At 36.3% G+C, this 18,546-nt stretch overlaps 1 protein-coding gene and 1 pseudogene across 1 annotated transcript in view; both read left to right on the top strand.

Moving 5' to 3' along the window:
* Positions 1-544: 544 nt before the first annotated feature.
* On the top strand, positions 545-2,593 carry LOC112039854 (scopoletin glucosyltransferase-like; annotated as a pseudogene).
* Positions 2,594-8,468: 5,875 nt separating this feature from the next.
* The window catches only part of LOC111999964 (transportin-1), a 35,122-nt gene continuing 25,044 nt past the window's right edge, over positions 8,469-18,546 (top strand). Inside the window, 7 exon segments of the mRNA XM_024032068.2 lie at positions 8,469-8,915; positions 10,326-10,613; positions 13,751-13,840; positions 14,087-14,164; positions 14,271-14,351; positions 14,851-14,901; positions 15,145-15,230. Coding sequence (XP_023887836.2) covers positions 8,730-8,915; positions 10,326-10,613; positions 13,751-13,840; positions 14,087-14,164; positions 14,271-14,351; positions 14,851-14,901; positions 15,145-15,230 — 860 coding nt within the window. The 5' untranslated portion in view covers positions 8,469-8,729.

Below are 18,546 nucleotides of genomic sequence, written 5' to 3'. Positions count from 1 at the left end.
TGGGCAGGCCTTGAAAGTTATATATGCAGTAGCTGTCTATTATTTTCGATATAAAAACTTTTACAAATACTGATCACAAAATAATAATTTTGACGTTTATTTATTATGTGACATGCATAAATTATGTTCATTGTAAAATCAATTTAAAGAAACAACGTAGTAATATTTGTAATATATTAAACATTTTCTTTTTCCAATATCTCGCTGGGGTGCGTCTGGGTTGCCTCATGCAACAGTCGATCTCTTGCGTTCCAAATAGCCCATACTAATCACAAAGAGAGCCCTCCGTGTGAACACTGCGAAATCATCTCTCAGTAAATGTGTGATAAAAACACCTTGTCAATATCTGTAATTGTAGATGCTGGTTGTGTCATGCTAGTCAAACTCAAATCAAATTAGCGTTGTAAGAACTTGGTAATTGAAAACTAATTATCATTATTATTAGCAGGAACAAACTAGTTTCTGTAAATTGGAACATAGGAGTGCGCAACAATTTGTGGACACTGAAATGAGAGCGTTGCATTTAACACCGTAAAGAATATTCCAAAGTATTCCCGTCTCCCTGTGTGCTGCTATATAATGTACCGTGTCTATGTTCATGTCTAACAAATTTCTCATACCAACACTACAAAAATATAGCCTAGCCTAATAACCTCTCTATCTCCGCTTGTTCCAGTGTTATGGGTAGCAAAAGTCGTCAGCTTCACTTATTCTTCTTCCCTTTGATGGGCCATGGTCACCTGATACCTGGGACGGACCCAGGTAGAAGGCAAAGGGGGTCCGGGCCCCCCAGGCCCAAATTTTTCTTTTAGTATGTAAAATTTGCAAAAAAAGGCTTGTGTCTCTTTGGTTTTTAGCTTAGGCCCCCCTCACCTCAACCATCCCTATCCCAGCCGGCCAGCCCAAGAGTTTTCAAAGCCCATGAAAACCTTAAAATATATATATATATAAAAAAAAAAAAAAAGAAAAGAAAAGAAAGGGAGAGGCGAGAGCGAGATAGAGAAAGTTGGATGGTTTATTAATACTATATGAATGCGTATTTGAAAAAAAATTTTGGGTGCGTATATGGATGCGTATTAAAAAATAATGATTTTTGGATATTTGTCTTGGTTGATAGTTTATTAATACTATATGGATGCCTATTTGAAAATTTTTTTTTCTCTTATCTCTGGCCCCTCTCAGCTTGAAATCCTGGGTCCGTCCCTGCTGATACCAATGATGGACATGGCCAAGCTATTTGCAGCACGGGGTGTGAAGGCAACGATTGTCACTACTCCTCGCAACGTCCAATTATTCTCCAAAACGCGTGGCACCAATATTGATACCCAAATCATCAAGTTCCCGGCTATAGAGGCTGGCCTGCCTGAAGGATGTGAGAATATTGACTCAGTGACTTCCCCAGATATGTCTCACAAATTTATCATAGCCACTAAAATGCTCCGACAACCACTCGAGCAACTACTAGAAGAGTATCAACCTAGTTGCCTTGTTGCCGACATGTTCTTTCCATGGGCAAGTGATGTTGTAGCTAAATTTGGTATTCCTAGGCTTGTTTTTGAGGGGTTCAGTTTTTTTTTCCCTATGTGATACCCATAGTTTAACACTATTTGAACCCCACAAGAAAGTTTTATCTGACTTTGAACCTTTGTCATTCCTAGTTTTCCAGGGGAGATAAAGTTGACAAGGATGCAACTTGCTGACTTCACTTTGCAAGAAGTTGAAACAGACTTTTCCAAGTTGTTTAAAGAAGCTATTGAATCAGAGTTGACAAGCTATGGGGTGGTTGTTAACAGCTTCTATGAGCTTGAACTGGCTTATGCAGATAATTACAGGAAAGTTTTGGGAAGAAGGGCGTGGCATATAGGTCCAGTTTCACTATGCAACAACGATTCTAAAGATAAAGCCCAAAGGGGAAAGGAAGCTTCCATTGCTGACCATGAATGTTTAAAATGGCTTTGTAAAAAGAAACCCAATTCGGTTATTTATATTTCTTTGGGGAGTATGCCAAACTTTAGTGATTCTCAGCTTTTTGAAATTGCAATTGGTCTTGAGGCTTCAGAGCAACAATTCATTTGGGTTGTGAGGAAAGGCAAAAATGAGAAAGAAGAGGAAGATTGGCTACCTAAAGGATTTGAGAAAAGAATGGAAGGTAAAGGATTAATTATAAAAGGTTGGGCACCCCAAGTTTTGATTCTTGATCATGAAGCAGTTGGAGGATTTGTGACTCATTGTGGGTGGAACTCGGCCTTAGAAGGAGTGGCTTCAGGGGTGCCCATGGTCACATGGCCTATGGCTTCTGAGCAGTTTTACAATGAGAAGTTGATAACTCAAGTACTGAAAATTGGAATTAGTGTTGGTGCTTAACAATGCACTTGGGTAGTAGACGGTATCAAGCGGGAAGCAATAGAGAAGGCAATGAGACAAATTTTGGTGGGTGAAGAAGCGGCCAGAGCCAAGGCACTTGGAGAGATGGCAAGGAAGGCCGTTGAAGAAGGAGGATCATCGTGCTCTGATTTGAATGCTTTAATTGAAGAATTAAGGTTGTATTGCCTTTGATCTCTGGCGCTAAAAATTGCTTATATGACTCTTTAATAATTATTGTAAGGATGAAATTTATCAACCATCTAGTTAGCTTTATTCCCTGCCAATTTGCTTGTAATTTAAGCACTTAGTAACCCTGTATTTAGGTGGGATTATTGTAAGGGTAGTGTGTGAGAAGTTGCGAAGAAAAGCTCAAGTATGTGCAAAGAAGCAAAACTTTGCGGCTAGGACTCGCGGGTGGCTCGTGGCTGCAAGTCGCCAACTTCAGGCACGTGACATGCATACAGGGAAGCTGAAGGGTCGCGCTAGCTGTCGTACTACAGGACAAAAGTCCCAGGCTGGCCAGGCCGTTACGTCGCGACTTGATTTCGTGACTTGGACAATTAGCGAGACCAAGCCGCCAATTTACCCTGTTTGGCAAAAATATGTCTCTTCGTATTCTCATCTCACCTCACTATATATAGACCCTTATACCCACTAAATGTAGAGAGCTTTCAGAGAGAATTTTGTGAGAGAAAACCCTAGAGAAAAACAAGATTGCCTCATTCCCAATCTTCATCTAAGAAACTCTACAAATTCCTCTACTCTCTTCCTCTCCATTGTCATACCCTTGAGAGGTCTTTTACCAAATCCTTATCTCACCATACCCACGTCTGTGAGAAGGTTTATTTGGTACTGAGGGAAGCAGTTTGGAAGGAACCAATATACATTGGTTGATGCTATGGTCAAGTAGCGAAATCCAGGAAGCTAAAGAAGAAATAGGTTCGGCGTAACCTCGTTGGAGCAAGAAGCTTGGAGGGCTTAGGTACCTAGGTAGATTAGGCTTGGAGGGTCTTCTGCTGTTCATGTATCCCAACTACATTCTTTAGTGGATTTTATCACCGTTTGGAGGGCGGCGAAGAGGTTTTATGCCGAGGACTTCGGTTTCCTCTTCGATAACACATTGTGTGTTGTCCGTGTATTTGCATCGTTCTTCCCTTTATCTTTGCCTTATATTTACTGTTGTGGATGTGTTTATATTTGGCTTAGATTGTCTATCAATTTTGTTATTGGCTTATTATCATGTTCCACACATTAATTGTTTGATATAAAGCTTAAATTGGTATTTTTATAATTTGGAGTCTAAACGTTCAAGGATGTTTCATACCCATATTGAACTTTCATTAAGTTCTGGTTAAACCATAAATGGGTCATCTGTAATTATCTCTAAAAACTTTTATTCTTAAGCTAGAGTTTGGGCAAATGGGTTAGTCTGATTTCTTACAAGGTAACAGTGTAGGGCCAATTAATTAATTTTTCACTTAACTAAAGAATACTAATTTATATCGATTACAGCTATTTTTTAAAACTTGATCAGATGGTGAATAACTTCCCTTTAATAACAAAGTTAAAAAGGTATTTTACAAAGTATTTTAAAATCTAAGAATAATTTTTCAAAGTTTTATTGTAATAATTCAAATAAGAAACTTTTTATTGGGCATATTCATCATATTTTTAAGGTACACAAAATGTGTGATTGATGGAGGATTTTTCATTTTGATGTTAATAAAGAGTCTGGTAATATACTTCTGGATAATATAACTGGGTTTAATTTAATATAATTATAGTTTGATTCCCCTGATACAACTACATAGTTTGATTAAAACTTGAAAGTGTTGGATCTGATTCGTGATATTGGTTAATGGGTTTGGACTTGAAATCTGTTAAACAATGCTTTGGGCCCCTATGAAATACAAATAACGGTTTGGGTACCCGTAGTTTTTAGCTTATATTTATGTCAAATATTTAAATATTTATGTACTTTCTAGCTTAATTTCAAAAAAATTCTTATTTTGTTAATTTTTTTTTTAAGTTAAGATTAAAAAAAAAATGCTACCTAAAACTACGTGATATTTACAACATCTGCTGGTTCACATTAATAACCAAAAGAAAGTCAAGTCTAAGAGCACTCACAGTCTCACAGCAGTGGAGGCATATTGCTATATTGCTAAAATTTAGCTCCTCCAACACTAAAATCGTGCTCCAACAATGGAGCTAAATCTAAAAAATTTAGCTCCATTGCTATAGTGCACATCTATAGATAGATGTGCACTGTTCATGAGAGCTAAAAAAAAAATTTATTTTATTCTATTTCCTGATTAAAATAATGTCACTTGCTCTCTCTCTCACTCCGTCTCTCTCTCAACTTTTAGTCCTCTCACGCCGCCACCCCCCTGACCCACTCCACCGACCCATGCCGTCATAGACCCAGCTCTGACCATGGCAACCCCTACCACCACCACCACCACCACCACATCAGTCACAAATCCAACCATACCCACACTTATCAAACCCACTATCACCAATATCAATCACCACCTCCACCACGGCAACCCCCACCACCACCACCACCACATTAGTCACAAACCCAACCACACCCACACTCATCAAACCCACCACTACCAGGAAAAAAAAAAAAAAAAAAAATTGGGCAATGAAAGCCGTTGTGCCACTCTCCTGACACTATAAGAAAATCTTGAGTCAACCCCCTGTTGGAATCAGGAAGACACTGGATGAGACGAATCCTATCGTCCCTTGTCTTCATATAATACGTCTTACCCTTCAGGTGATGAAGGTTATAGCACCAGTTCACATCATGGTGAGTTAGTCTCAGCCCCATTTTCTCATTCAAGATGTCTACGCACCCTAATATCCTAAACACATTCGCGGCGCACTGGGTAGGAGACAGGCGGAAATGCCTAAGATAATTGAGGGTCACCGGCCTCATAGGGATTCTCATCCCTTCTTTTACAAAAGCAAATATTGGGATCACAACTTCACCCTCTCTCCTCTTAAGGTACCACTCCCCTTCTTCACAGTACTTCAAACTCACATTATTGGGTATTCCATAGTTGACGATGAATTTGTTCATCATCTCGTCAGACTCAACCAACTTCTTAAACTTACCCATTCCCCAAAGATGACTAAAAGTTCTAAGAGAAGAAAAGGAGGAGTAAAATCAAGGAAATTTGAGATCGATAGAAAAAGAAGACTTACAGAAGTATGACAGTACTCTTCAGACAGTGTACAAGTCCAACCAGATTCAAATCATACGCGTCAACAATTGTAAGCGCGAAAATGATGAAATCGAGCGGTTCAAACAGGTACTTATACTCCCCCTTAGGTTCCCCAAATGTAACCGCCTGCTCATAAAGGCAAAAGATCATGCCGTTGAAAGTGGGAAACGTGGTGCTGCCAAAATTTAATGTGGGCACCCATTAAGTCTTGAAACGCTAAAAACGCGCATCGGGCAGTCAAAAAGCCGCCAGCGTTAGCACAAACCGAAGTGGGGTGACTCGTCTAGAGAGCCCGCAGGTATCAAAACCCTCCTCCTCGTCCGAGAGAACGTGCAGCAGGGTTTTGAGGGGCTATTGTGGGGCTCGTGGGCCCGATAGCCTCGGCCCATCGGGTATTAGGCCCAAGGCCAACGCCGAGGAGGACTGACCAACCAAGGCTAAGTTAGACAAAGCCTCTTTTGTGACCCATGTCGAGGACCTGTTCGTCCTCGGCATTCTAAGAATAATCTTTGAGAGGGGACAAGCTCAGAGCAAGCTGTCACATTCGCACTTAATGCATTCACCTAACCCTTCTGGCTGCATTAATGGGGATATAACCCCTTAGCAGGGCAACGTTGGTCAGAGTGAACCACTTGAGTACTGATAAGGCTTCTGATGGGACAGACGGCCAGAAGAGAGGCAAATGGATGATCAACAGATGGAATAAGGAGATAGGCAGATGAAAACTATATAAGAAAAGCAAGTAAAGTAAAAAGGGGAGGGGAAAAAAAGAGAGAGAACAAAACGGTCTCCTCGGCCTGTGGCCGAGGAGCATTCCCCCATTTGTAAAGAAAACTCTTAGTTTTTTTTTTTATAAAGAAAGTTTATGCTTGGTGATCGACGGCCAGCGCCTAAACCTTTAACCCACTCTCTATAAATTTATTGTTTGGGCTTGATTGGGCTGAAAACCCATTCGTACTCAGGGTCAATCCAAATTGAGTCCCTACAGTTGATATTGTTCAATTATCCTTTAATCAAACGTGATTCTAGTTTTTGAGTATGTTGAGTCATATTATGAGTAGAAAGCTAGCCTATTCATTTTAAAGTGAGTTTTTAAGCAAAGTAAATATATATTATTTCTCTCAAATTATTCTGTGTATTACACGGGTTAGCGACTATGTACAATCAAAGTGGAAGAGACAAATAGTTGTTAACATCTACTTACACAATAGTTTTTCCGTGCATTGTACAGGTTAGCGACTAGTGTATATTATACCACAAAAACTGATAGAGAATCTACCAAATTCATATAATATATTATAATTGTTGGAAATATAGCATGGAGTGAATAAGAAATTGATATTTTCTATGTTCACTTGAAGATGTTATTAAAAGCGGTAAAATCCTGAGTCCCACATAGGAAAGAAAAGAGATAATATATGAGTTTATATGCTCATGAGTTGGACTTTGGGTTGAGCCTTTGGCATATGTGGACTAGGCCTACTTGTCCAAATAATAATATTTTATTATTTTAATTTTTCATAGTCTCTCGTTCATAAAAACCACTTTTTAGAAAAGAAAAAACTCTCCTAATGAGAATATTTTGTGCATTTTCATTTTGTGTCAAAGAGAGAGAAAGAGCCACTGAGTAGTTCGCAGAGGACGACCTTATGTGCTTCGTTTTCGTGATGTAGATCATTTTATCCTAGGAGGCAGACATCTGTGAGTCTCAAAATACCACATTGATTGTGTGAAGGGCGAAATCTGCTTTAAGAAAATTGTGTCAAACACAAGACTTGATCTGACTCATTTATCCTTCACGCATTTGGTCTGTGAGTTTTTAATTAATTGTAGATTTCTTCTTAAATATATTCAGTATTTGTTTATTACTATTGTTTATCATATCTATTTGTGTTATTGCTTATTCTTAGATCTATGTATTGTTCCTTTTACTTTATCACAAAAGTAAATTGTTAAAATATATCCAACAATTACAATGATGATTATATATATATATATATATATCATACAATTGCAACAGTTATATAACAACTACAATGTATATTCCCTCAAAAAAAAAAAAAAACCTACAACCAAATGTTAACAAAATTTTTCAAAAGGTTTATCAAAAAGTGCAATCAATTATTGCTGTACATAAATATATGTTGTGTAATATTCCAAACGGTTCAGGCAGTTAGTTTTGAAAAGAAAAAAATAATGTTGAAAACAAAACTCCCTTTACGTGCAAACACGATTTTATTTATGCAAAATGCAATCACCAATATTAGAACTTAGAGAATTATCCCAGTTCAATCACTAAATAACTTCTCAAAACTTATTTAGTGCACACACAGAAGCTTTCCACGGAAATCACAAAAATAAATTGAGGAAAATCTGTCTTAAGATTATTGGATATTATTACACAAATAATTTACTTTTGTGAGTTTGTGAATAGGATTAATAAACAATATATGTACAAATCTGCGTGTGAATGCGTAAGAGTAATAAAGTAAAACTTACTGACCAAATGAATTCAGAATGGTTGATATAAAATTGACTAAAGCTAAAATGATAAACAACACGTAGACACTATAATCTCTATGCACAACGAATAGAACTGGCTCTCTCTCTCTCTTAAGATTCTTATGAATGTATGAAAAAATTAATTTCTTAAAATGAAATGAGGGATGCTTATTTATAGGCACATTAGCACCGATTCGGAATAGGATGTAATTGTGAATAGATATATTGGAAAAGTACAACTGTTCGGTGTTTTAAAATGTAAATATAGCTGTGATTTATGTAGTTACATGGCACAACAAAGAATGGTAAACAAAAAGTCAAGTCTTTCTGCTATTATATAATATATAGAGAGAGAGAGAGAGAGAGATAGAGATTATTGATCCAAGTACACGTTTAAATGAAAAAAAAAAATTAATAGTGAATGGTAGTCTCTCTCTCTTCCCACAAAATAACAATTCTCTCTGTGTGGAAACCCTTCCATCTCTCAATCGTCTCTCACCCGAAAAACCTCCAATAATTTCTTTCATCTCTCGACAAAGATTTTAGAACTTTTTGTTCGCTGCCTCACAACTTGTCCCAAGCCCGAACCCATCTTTCTCTCTCAAATTCCCACAAAGACAGAAAAAAATAATGGCGGCGGTGGTGAATAGTGCCTCGTGGCAGCCACAGGAAGAAGGGTTCAGAGAGATCTGCGGCTTGCTGGAGCAACAGATTTCTCATTCTTCGGACAAGTCTCAGATTTGGCATCAACTCCAACACTACTCTCAGTTCCCAGATTTCAACAATTACCTCGCTTTCATTCTCGCTCGTGCCGAGGTTATTTTCTATGTCTTTTTTTTTTTGGCTTACTGGGTTTTGTCTGGATTTTTTGTTTATAGCAATTGAGTTTTGTGTTTTTTGCTAAATGGGTTTTGTGCGGATTGTGTTTATGGTTGAATTCTCGAGAAAAAATGGGTTGTGATTGTGTCGATTGGAACTGGGTTTTGATTGTATTGTGTCTATGAAGGTATGTTAATGGGTTTTGCTTTTTTATTTTTTATTATTTATTTATTTATTTGGGATTTGATTGAAAGTGGTTTTGTTGTCTTGGAAGCAGAGGGTTTATTAGTGAATAATGGGTTTGTTGGGTTTTATACATATGGATAGTTTTGTGGTGGATCACTCGTTTGACTTGGTTGGATTTTTTCGATTTGGTCGAGGCTCCTGGGCATGAGCATATGCTTCTTAGCCTGTCACGGTGAACGCTTCTGGATTACCCGGCAATTAGTTATGTTGAGTAGGTCAATTGCTTGTAGGTTTAAGGGGCTAGAGTTGAGTCCAATGGGCTCTTCTTTAAGGTTCTTTACGTTATCATGGAAAAAAGTTGGGGTTTTAATTGACTCTTCAAAGAAAGGAGCAGTGAGGTGGTGTGGAATGTTTAATTGGCTTCAATATACTTTTCAAAATTCCCTTTTTGTTCCAAAAGAGGTATTTCATGAAGCTATTGCTACACTTGAATAGTACATTTTAGGGTTTGTTTGAAGTTTCATTAAACTTTATTATTGAACTTTGTGTTGATTCTTCATTGGGAAGCATGGAGCATGCTTTAGCTCAGTAGTTTAGGGACTGTTTGGTTGTCCTAAGGAATATGACCGGCTTCTTTCAAATTTTAAATAGTATTCAATTCAAAAGAGTTGGAGTCATCATCATAGCTAGTGGCGTATTTCCTCCTCAAAATGCTTGTGCTTCATCATTTTAGTGATTGCTAGACTGTGTATATTGCCCCTTTTCACATTGATGGATGTGTTCATGATATTGCAAGCGTAATAAAATGACCAAACTAGAGTTCATGATACAAGAAAGTGACTTAGAAGTTCACTTGTACCGCAAGAGCCAATGATCCAAAAAAAGAAAAATACAAAATTCAGATTGATTAAAACTATCCATGGATGTACGGCAATTTGTTTTAGCCTATTTTCATATGTTCATTGCATAATATACGTCGATAATTTTCTTTTGTTTTCCTAATGGTATTGTCTACATATGGATCAGGAAATTTTATCTGTTAATCTGATATTTTACATTCCATTGATCAGTGACTAATTTACCATTATAAGGAAAATTGATTTTTTCCCTGTTTGTTGCTTGAATATACCACGGACATGTGTGGCTTTCTGCATACTGATAACATTTCTATTATTGGATCTGATTATATTAATAGTTGATTTCTTGGGAAATTTTTAACAGGGTAAATCAGTGGAAATTCGACAAGCTGCGGGCCTTCTTCTAAAAAATAACCTTAGAACTGTGTACAAGTCCATGACTCCTGTAAACCAGCAATATATTAAATCAGAATTGTTGCCTTGCTTGGGAGCAGCAGATAGGCATATTAGATCAACAGTTGGGACCATTATTAGTGTTGTTGTTCAGCTAGGGGGTGTTTTGGGATGGCCCGAGTTGTTGCAAGCTTTAGTAAATTGCTTAGACAGTAATGACGTAAATCACATGGAAGGTGCTATGGATGCTTTATCCAAGGTATATCCAACATCCTGAGTTAATGGATTAACATTAATATTTCTATCTAAAATAGTGCTTTAAATTATTTACATATGCTGAATGCTTCTCTACTATTGATATTATTTGTTAACTTGTTTAATTTGTGCTACTTTGATATGGTATACGTTATTAACACATGCTTGTTAGCATTTTGGGTTTAAAATGTATTGGATGGTTGGGTGGAAACTTTTCAGAGATCTATTAATTTGATGCTTTCATGCAGCTGTAAAATAGTGTAAGGGCTAACAAAAAAAGATTCAGTAGTAACTAGTATGGTTGAAGTTAGTGTAACATGAATTCCTTATGGGGCTTTATAAGGTGATGGGAACATTACTTTTTGGCTCTCATGTAATATCTGTTTCCAGTTGTTATATATAGGAAACCTTGATTTTTTCAAGCCTGGTAAACAAACTTGAAATATTATAAAAGTGTTTATTTTTTGGAAAACTAGGAAAAGTTGTTAATACCCTTTCATACTGGCTGAAATGGCCGAGATATATCATACCGATTACCAAACCGGTACATATAACTCCCTCAAAATGCCTTTGAAATTTTGGGATGTTTTGGTGAGTATTGGCTATTTTGGTGAATTTGGTACATTTTGGTTGACACCAATATTTTGGGCTTGGGGGATTCATGGCCACAATGGCAGAGGAGGATAACATGTCTATCAAGGAGGTGTAGTGATTTGCAATAATGGTTTTGATTAGTAGCTACCTGTTCATGATAGCAGAACAGAGACTTATGTGGCGTTTGGTACAGGGTAATGTTTTAGGATTCCTAGGAATGTTTAAAGATTCCCATGTTTGGTTGCAAATCATGCTAGGGAATCAGATGCCAGGGGAATTTAGATTCCCCCCTTAAACCCCTCTCAGTGGGAATGTGGATTCCCTTTAAAACAGGTGGGAATCCAGATTCTCAAGCTGAAAGGAAATTGTATTTTTTATAAATTGACAATTTTAACCCTTTTTTTAAAATGACTTGGTAGTTTACATTCAAATCTAAGGATATAATAAGAAAAATAAATAATTCATTTAAGATTCCTGGGAATAAACCAAACATAGGAATAACTACATTCTTAGGAATGTGATTCCTAGGAATCACATTCCTAGGAATCTGGATGCCATGAGTAATGTGGATTCTCCCGTACCAAACGCTACATTAAAGAGTGAAAGAGTGAGAGGGGAGAGAGAAAGAGAAAGATAGAAAAGATGGCATACCTGAACATCTCGATGGGTGGATGTGAGCATCGACGACACTGGCAGCTGGTCTATCCTTTCCGGAGCCACCTCCATTGATATAAGTTTATTGGCAAATCAAAGGCTATATTTCCTTTTGTTGTGACTGATTGTTTTTGATTCAAGAGTATCTATTGCTCTTCCCAATAAACTGTTCAAGTCCTAATCACCATTTTTCTTCCTTTTTTATAATTTAAATTTTATGAAACCAAGTCTTATGAAACCAAGTCTTATCAATAGTTATTTTGTTGAAATTATAAAAAATAGTTATCTTGTTGCTTAATATTGTGTTAATATATATATATATATATATTTAAAAATTACTCTTAATGTTTTTCTAGGTTTCTTATTTGTTTCATTCAAATCTTTTTCAGTTTTTGTACATCATGCAAGCTAGAATATGAAAAATTAAGTCTTTTAATAGAAAACAAAAACATAGGTTGTCTTTCTAGTTTCTATTGGGTAATAAAGATTTAATTTAGCTTATCTATCTTTAATATTTTATCCTCATAATTTGTTTATATTCATGCATTAGCCTAACTACTATTAATATATAAAAATATGAACACATGTAATATATATCAAATTTATTCCAAAGCGGTACACAAGTTCCGAAATATTTAGTTTCTGTAGACAGAACGGTGACCAATGCAATATTGATAACTTTGCTACCAGGGCTTAATTACTATCATCTTCAACAAAATTTCCTTTCCTGTCGTATTAACCACCCTCTGTGGGTGGAATAAGCTCCCAGGCTGAAACTTTCTTTGGCCCAATACTCTTGGTTCTCCAGCCTTGTGTATTAAAGAGGAGAAAGGGTTACTATTCTATCTATGCAGCTGAAGAGGATGGACATACAAGTTTTTTAGCTTGATATGTATTGGCATAGGAAACCAGTCACATGTGATTAGTTCATCAATATTCTTTACCATCATTTTCATTATTTGTCCAAACTTATCCTGAATGTTTGTGAGGGTTGGCTGCACAAGTTCTCTTCTTTATTCTTACCATGCATATGTGAGAGAACATTTAACCTTCTGGTTTTTTATCCTGGTTGTAAATTCTCATTCATCAGACATTGCGGACAAGTTGTTTACATCATTCCTCTATGTCTATTTAGCATCACCATGTTTGTAACATCTATAAGCATTTATGTTGTGTCAATATAGTGGCTTTTGACTTTAGCTCTTCGTAGGAAAAAAACCATATTGGAGAATTTGAGCTTTAAGGAAAAAAAGAAAAAGAAGAAGTTCATTGTCTTTTATTTCTCTATGACATGTTTGATCCATTATTATGTCTTTAATATTTTACAAGGTTATATGACTAGCATGCGACTTTTAATGAAGCTGGATGGTTGAAATTTAATTGTTATATGTAATATACAAGATGAAGGGTTAGGATTTTGGGTTACTAAAGGCTACTATAAATAGGCTATTTTGAGCTGTTGTAGCAGCATTTTCTTATCTAGCGTCCGTTTGGCATGATTAATTTTGCCAACTTATTTTATTATTTAGCTTATTTTTGCTACTATTTATGAGTCCCACTGCACTTTTTGGTACTATTCATAGGTCTCACTTTACTATTTCAACTAATTTTTACATTTATTTACAGTACTTTTAGCAAAAAGTTTTCAGTTTTAGCAAAATAAGCAGATTCCAAACAGACTCCTAATCTATGAAACTTCAGATTTGAATATTTCTTTTGCTCTATATATATTGATGTTCTAGTGTTCCAATTTAATCTTATTTTGTTGCTAGAAATTTCTTTAACCCTTCTTCTATATCAAATCTAAGCTCTCCTCATCGCATCAAGAAGTATTATAATTTTGATTTTGTATAATTATAATTCTTGATTCATTGATGATGTGGTGCAAGACAGATTTGTGAGGATATCCCGCAAGTGCTTGATTCAGATGTACCTGGCTTAGCTGAACGCCCAATTAACATATTTCTTCCTAGATTGTATAAGGTAACTTAGTTATTTTCTATTCTTAAGTTATCTTCATTTCACATCTTCTGTTGAAATTAATTTCAACACTGTCCTCTAATGATTTTGTAATGGGACCTTTAACTATTCATGCTCCTTTTTTTTTTTTTTTTCCTTCTCTTTGTGGTTTTATTTGTAATGGGACCTTTAACTATTCATGCTCCTTTTTTTTTTTTTTTTCCTTCTCTTTGTGGTTTTTTGACCTTTTTTTTTTAATCTATATAACAGTTTTTCCAGTCACCACATGCCTCATTAAGAAAGCTCTCCTTGGGTTCTGTTAATCAATACATAATGTTGTTGCCTGCTGTAAGTATAATTCTAATAATTGCGTTATTGGTTCCTGCTGGATCTTATCAGAAAAAAAAAAATTGCACAGGGGGGATAGTAACTCTTTTAAGCTACTTGCTTGCAGGCTTTATATGTGTCTATGGATCAATATCTTCAGGGTTTGTTTGTTCTTGCTGATGACCCTGCATCAGAAGTGAGGAAATTGGTAACCACTTGCTCTGTCTTATTGTCCCTGGTCTTGTTATGCACTAATAGCATCTAATTTAACACTAAATATTTCCTCTTAAAATTTAGCTCTTGTTTTATATTTAAATAAGTTGGTTTTGTGATAGTTTGTTAGATTTCAATTGTCTAGAGTAGGTCTTTTGCCATGCCTTATTGTTCCCTTTCATATTGTACTTGAGTTTGTGATATAATGCACGTGCCTAATGAAATCAATTTCAAATATATCATATTTGTATTGGCATACATGCTTACCATTGGTTTGAAGAGAATATTTTATTTTGTATTTTTCACATTGTTGAGCTTTGGCATTTGATTTAGTACTAAGATGTGTGGAAAGCGCTTACATCAATTATTGTTTTTGGCTCCACATTTATCAGCTTTGGGTTTCTTATTAGTATTTTTTCTGAGGTTGGAACTGGAATGCTATTATCTCATTACAAGCTTGTCTTTGATCTCATCTATATTTTGTATGCCTATAGGTTTGTGCAGCATTTGTTCAGCTAATCGAAGTCCATCCATCTTTCTTGGAGGTTAGCATTTCTTGGAGTTTATTATTTTTTGTGTTGCTTGTATTATGTACCATTTTCTATGCAGCAATTTTGTTGCATGTTGCTTGCTTTTTGTTTCCTTTGAGTGTCTAGGGTGATTTAAATGTCTACTTATTCTGTTGTCCATATTAATGTCATGCTATCTTATCTTGCTATGCCTTTTGTCTATTTTTATGCCATCTCCACTTTTTAATATTGCTGAATCTTTTTTTCATTATGATGCAGCCACATCTGAGGAATGTAATTGAATACATGTTGCAAGTCAACAAGGACACTGATGATGAAGTGGCTCTTGAGGCTTGTGAATTCTGGTATTCCTCCACTTCATGAACTATGAACTACACATATGAATGTCTTGACAAGTAGCAAGATAGTCATTTATGTAGATTGTAGATCTTGTGTAAGAGAGATTGGTAGAAGATGTTAGGTTGATAGATTTTATGCAACATCACATATTTGTGTTAAGGTGCCATCAATGAGGGAATAGGATTCATGAATTTTTTAATTATTATTATTATTATTACTTATTTATTTTTTGTGCATGCTGAACTTAGTTTTATTTATTTATTTTTTATTGTTTAAGATTTTAATTTCTTTGGTATATTAGTACCTATCAAAAAATTTCTTTGTTATATTAGTAGTGTCCTCAGTTATGCTTGAGCCTAAATGATTTGATTATTGAAGAGTACTAACATCTGGTGGTGGTAATGTTTGTGGTAGATAACTTTGCCATTCTCTGTCCCACACACTGTATACTTCCAGGCACACACATAAAGTATATTATGGCCACTATAAACACCTACCCACCCATATGCTTATATTTTTATAATTAACGCTCTGTTTGTTTGCTTGTAAGATGTTTACCAGAAAACACTTTCCTCATTTTCAGGTGTTCGTTTCATTGTAAAAAATTTCCATTGATTGGAAAATCCTTTGTAAAAATTTGTGGAATGTTTTGTTGGAATTTTTTTGGTAAAACATTTTCCAAATTATTAAGCTTGCACACCTCCCTCTGGTTGTCCCACACTCGAAACCCAACCGCCCTAACCTTCTCTCTTTTCAATTTGAGAGAGCTGAGTCCCTGTATGCAGAGGAACTGCAGGTGCCTGTGCCAGCCATGATCAAGTTTCATGGGCATGCTGTGATCGAGAGTCTGCTCCACATGATGAAGCTTCCTACAATCTGCCACCACCATGAATGTGAATTCACCACTGATCCTTTGATCTGCCGCACATCGTGACAGAAACTTTGATGCCGATCTGGGATCATGATAATGCTGATGTCAATCTGGTTTTTGTTCTTGGTTTTTTGTGCTCCCTGATCTGGGTTTGTGATGGATCTGGTTCTTTTTTTTATTTCTTCCAGATCTAGGTTTTTGGGTGGTCGATGGTGTGGATTAGGTCAGGTTTGTGCCTAAGTTGTAGGATGTGAGATCATGTAAAATTTTTATTTTTTATATATATATTTTTTATTTCATAACAAAACAAACAACAAAAATGATTTTCGGAGCATTTTCAGGTACACCTCTAAACACTGAAAATGAAAATGTTTTTCGATGAAAACATTTTACAATGAAACAAACGGAGCGTAAGATTGGTATTGGATGTCAAGTCAAAATTGTTTGCTTTGGAAGGTAAATATGGTCAGGTTTTATGATGGGGAGGCTTAAAGAGATATCTATTTTAATTTAGTTTATTTTATTTTGCAAGTCAATTGTATTTTTGTTTTACGTCCTAGTAGATTATTAGGTTAATAGTATTAGTATTGTCTCCATGGTCTGGTGCTGACTCTAGCCAACCATAGTTGCCATTGTGGCCAACCCTAGGTGTTGACTTCTAGTGGTTTTCTATTGGTTGCTACTGACTCCAAGCAAGCTTATGTGTCGATTCCTGGGTCAAATTTGGTATTAGAGCAAATTCTGATCCGTTTGAAGTATCACTGCCAGTCAACCTAGAGTAATAAAAAATATCTGTTGCGGTCGCTCATCTGTAAAACCACTGTGGTCAATCCACTATAACCCATCCATTGACAAAAAATTTACAACCAAAACTCAAGCTGTCTTTGAGTCCCATCCACCTGAATACCACAAATCTCAGCCCAACAAAAAAAAAATCTGTAACCCAGTCCTCATGGCCCAACACCACATCGTCAACTTGACCTGAAACAAGATCATCGTTCTATAATCAAAACACCACCTTGTTGCAAGCCTCAACCATCAGTGGCTCAATTCTTCAATCCTGCGTGAGAACTCATCAAGTTGTCGCCGCCTTTTTCCACTTGAATCGTCGACGTTGAAACCATTTTGCATGGCACCATTGTCACCTCTGTTAGTCGTTGCTCTGGCTTGGTGTGTTCAAGTTCCGGGTAATAATCCTTTGAGATCACAACTCACATGCCCTTGGTCTTTTAAAGACCCGAATCACAGGGAAACCTAGATCTCGACACAACCCACAAGGCAAAAGATTGACCCAATATAATTGGAGAGAGAGAGAGAGAGAGAGAGAGAGGGAGAGAGAGAGGTCAGGCTACTCACCCAATCCATTAGCCCACATGTGCAACAAAGTCCAGTTACACCAGTTTGGAGGTCCATAGAAGTTCTGCTCCTAAAACAAAGCAAGTCAATGGTAAGTGACAGTCCAAATAAGCAAAGCTTAGATGAACCAGACCCTTGGATTTTCAACAATTGGTTATTTGAGATGGTCCGATTCTTTGAACATTTGTGTGTCAAATGAACACAACAAAGTTGTTCTTGCCAGAATGCAAGTTGTTGGTAGAGCTTTGTAGCAATATAATTATTGTTGGGACCTTCACTTTGTTTTGGCATTGTTCTCCAGTTACTTGGGAAAAATGAAAGCTGACCTTAGGATGGTATATACACCACAGTATTATCGACAAAATTATCCATTTCAATCTTCTTATGGTATTTTTCAAGAAGAGACAGTCTTCTTTTCTAATTACATGACTTATGTAAGTAGATAAGTACTTCCAAAGAAAGACCAACAACCTTGAAGGCAACACTTTACACACAAGAGACAATATTATTGAGCCACCAGAATTGTGTTTTGAGATAGAAAGTTCTAAAAAATGTTGCTTCAACGTTCGTGTTGTGAGAACCTACTGTAGAACCTAGACTGCAAGGTGAGATATTTGAGTTGTGTAGTAGATTTAATTCAGCCATTTGAAGAGTCAGATATGTTGCCTATTGTTGAGAAGGACTGTTCCATTATACTTGACGAAGAGAAGGTTCCACAAGAGAGTCAAGCACTAGAGGGCACGCATGATGTGAAATTTAAGTTTGATGAACATGCTACTGATCAGTGCTCCATTGTGCATGAAGATAAAATTTTTGATGAAGTGGCAAAGATTGATATAATGGTCCTTCCTATGGTTCCAGAAAAGATGGTCTCATTTGCAATGCTCATTCCGCACACCAATTTTGTAATTCCAGATGAATTTAATGATGTGGTGGAATGGAACACTTTTCTATTCTCTGTGCTCTCAATAGTGATCATGAGTTGAAGTAAGTATCTAGTGTCAGAATTCTTATCTTTCCACACTTTAAAACATGAGTTCGAGTTTTCTTCAATCAGGAGAGGATAATGTGCGAGGCTTAAAGGGATATCTATT

Source organism: Quercus suber, unplaced genomic scaffold, assembly GCF_002906115.3.
Source record: "Quercus suber isolate HL8 unplaced genomic scaffold, Cork oak 2.0 scaffold_46, whole genome shotgun sequence".
Taxonomy (NCBI): domain Eukaryota; kingdom Viridiplantae; phylum Streptophyta; class Magnoliopsida; order Fagales; family Fagaceae; genus Quercus; species Quercus suber.
Note: the sequence above shows the minus strand (reverse complement) of the source record. Positions and strands in the feature narration are given on the sequence as shown.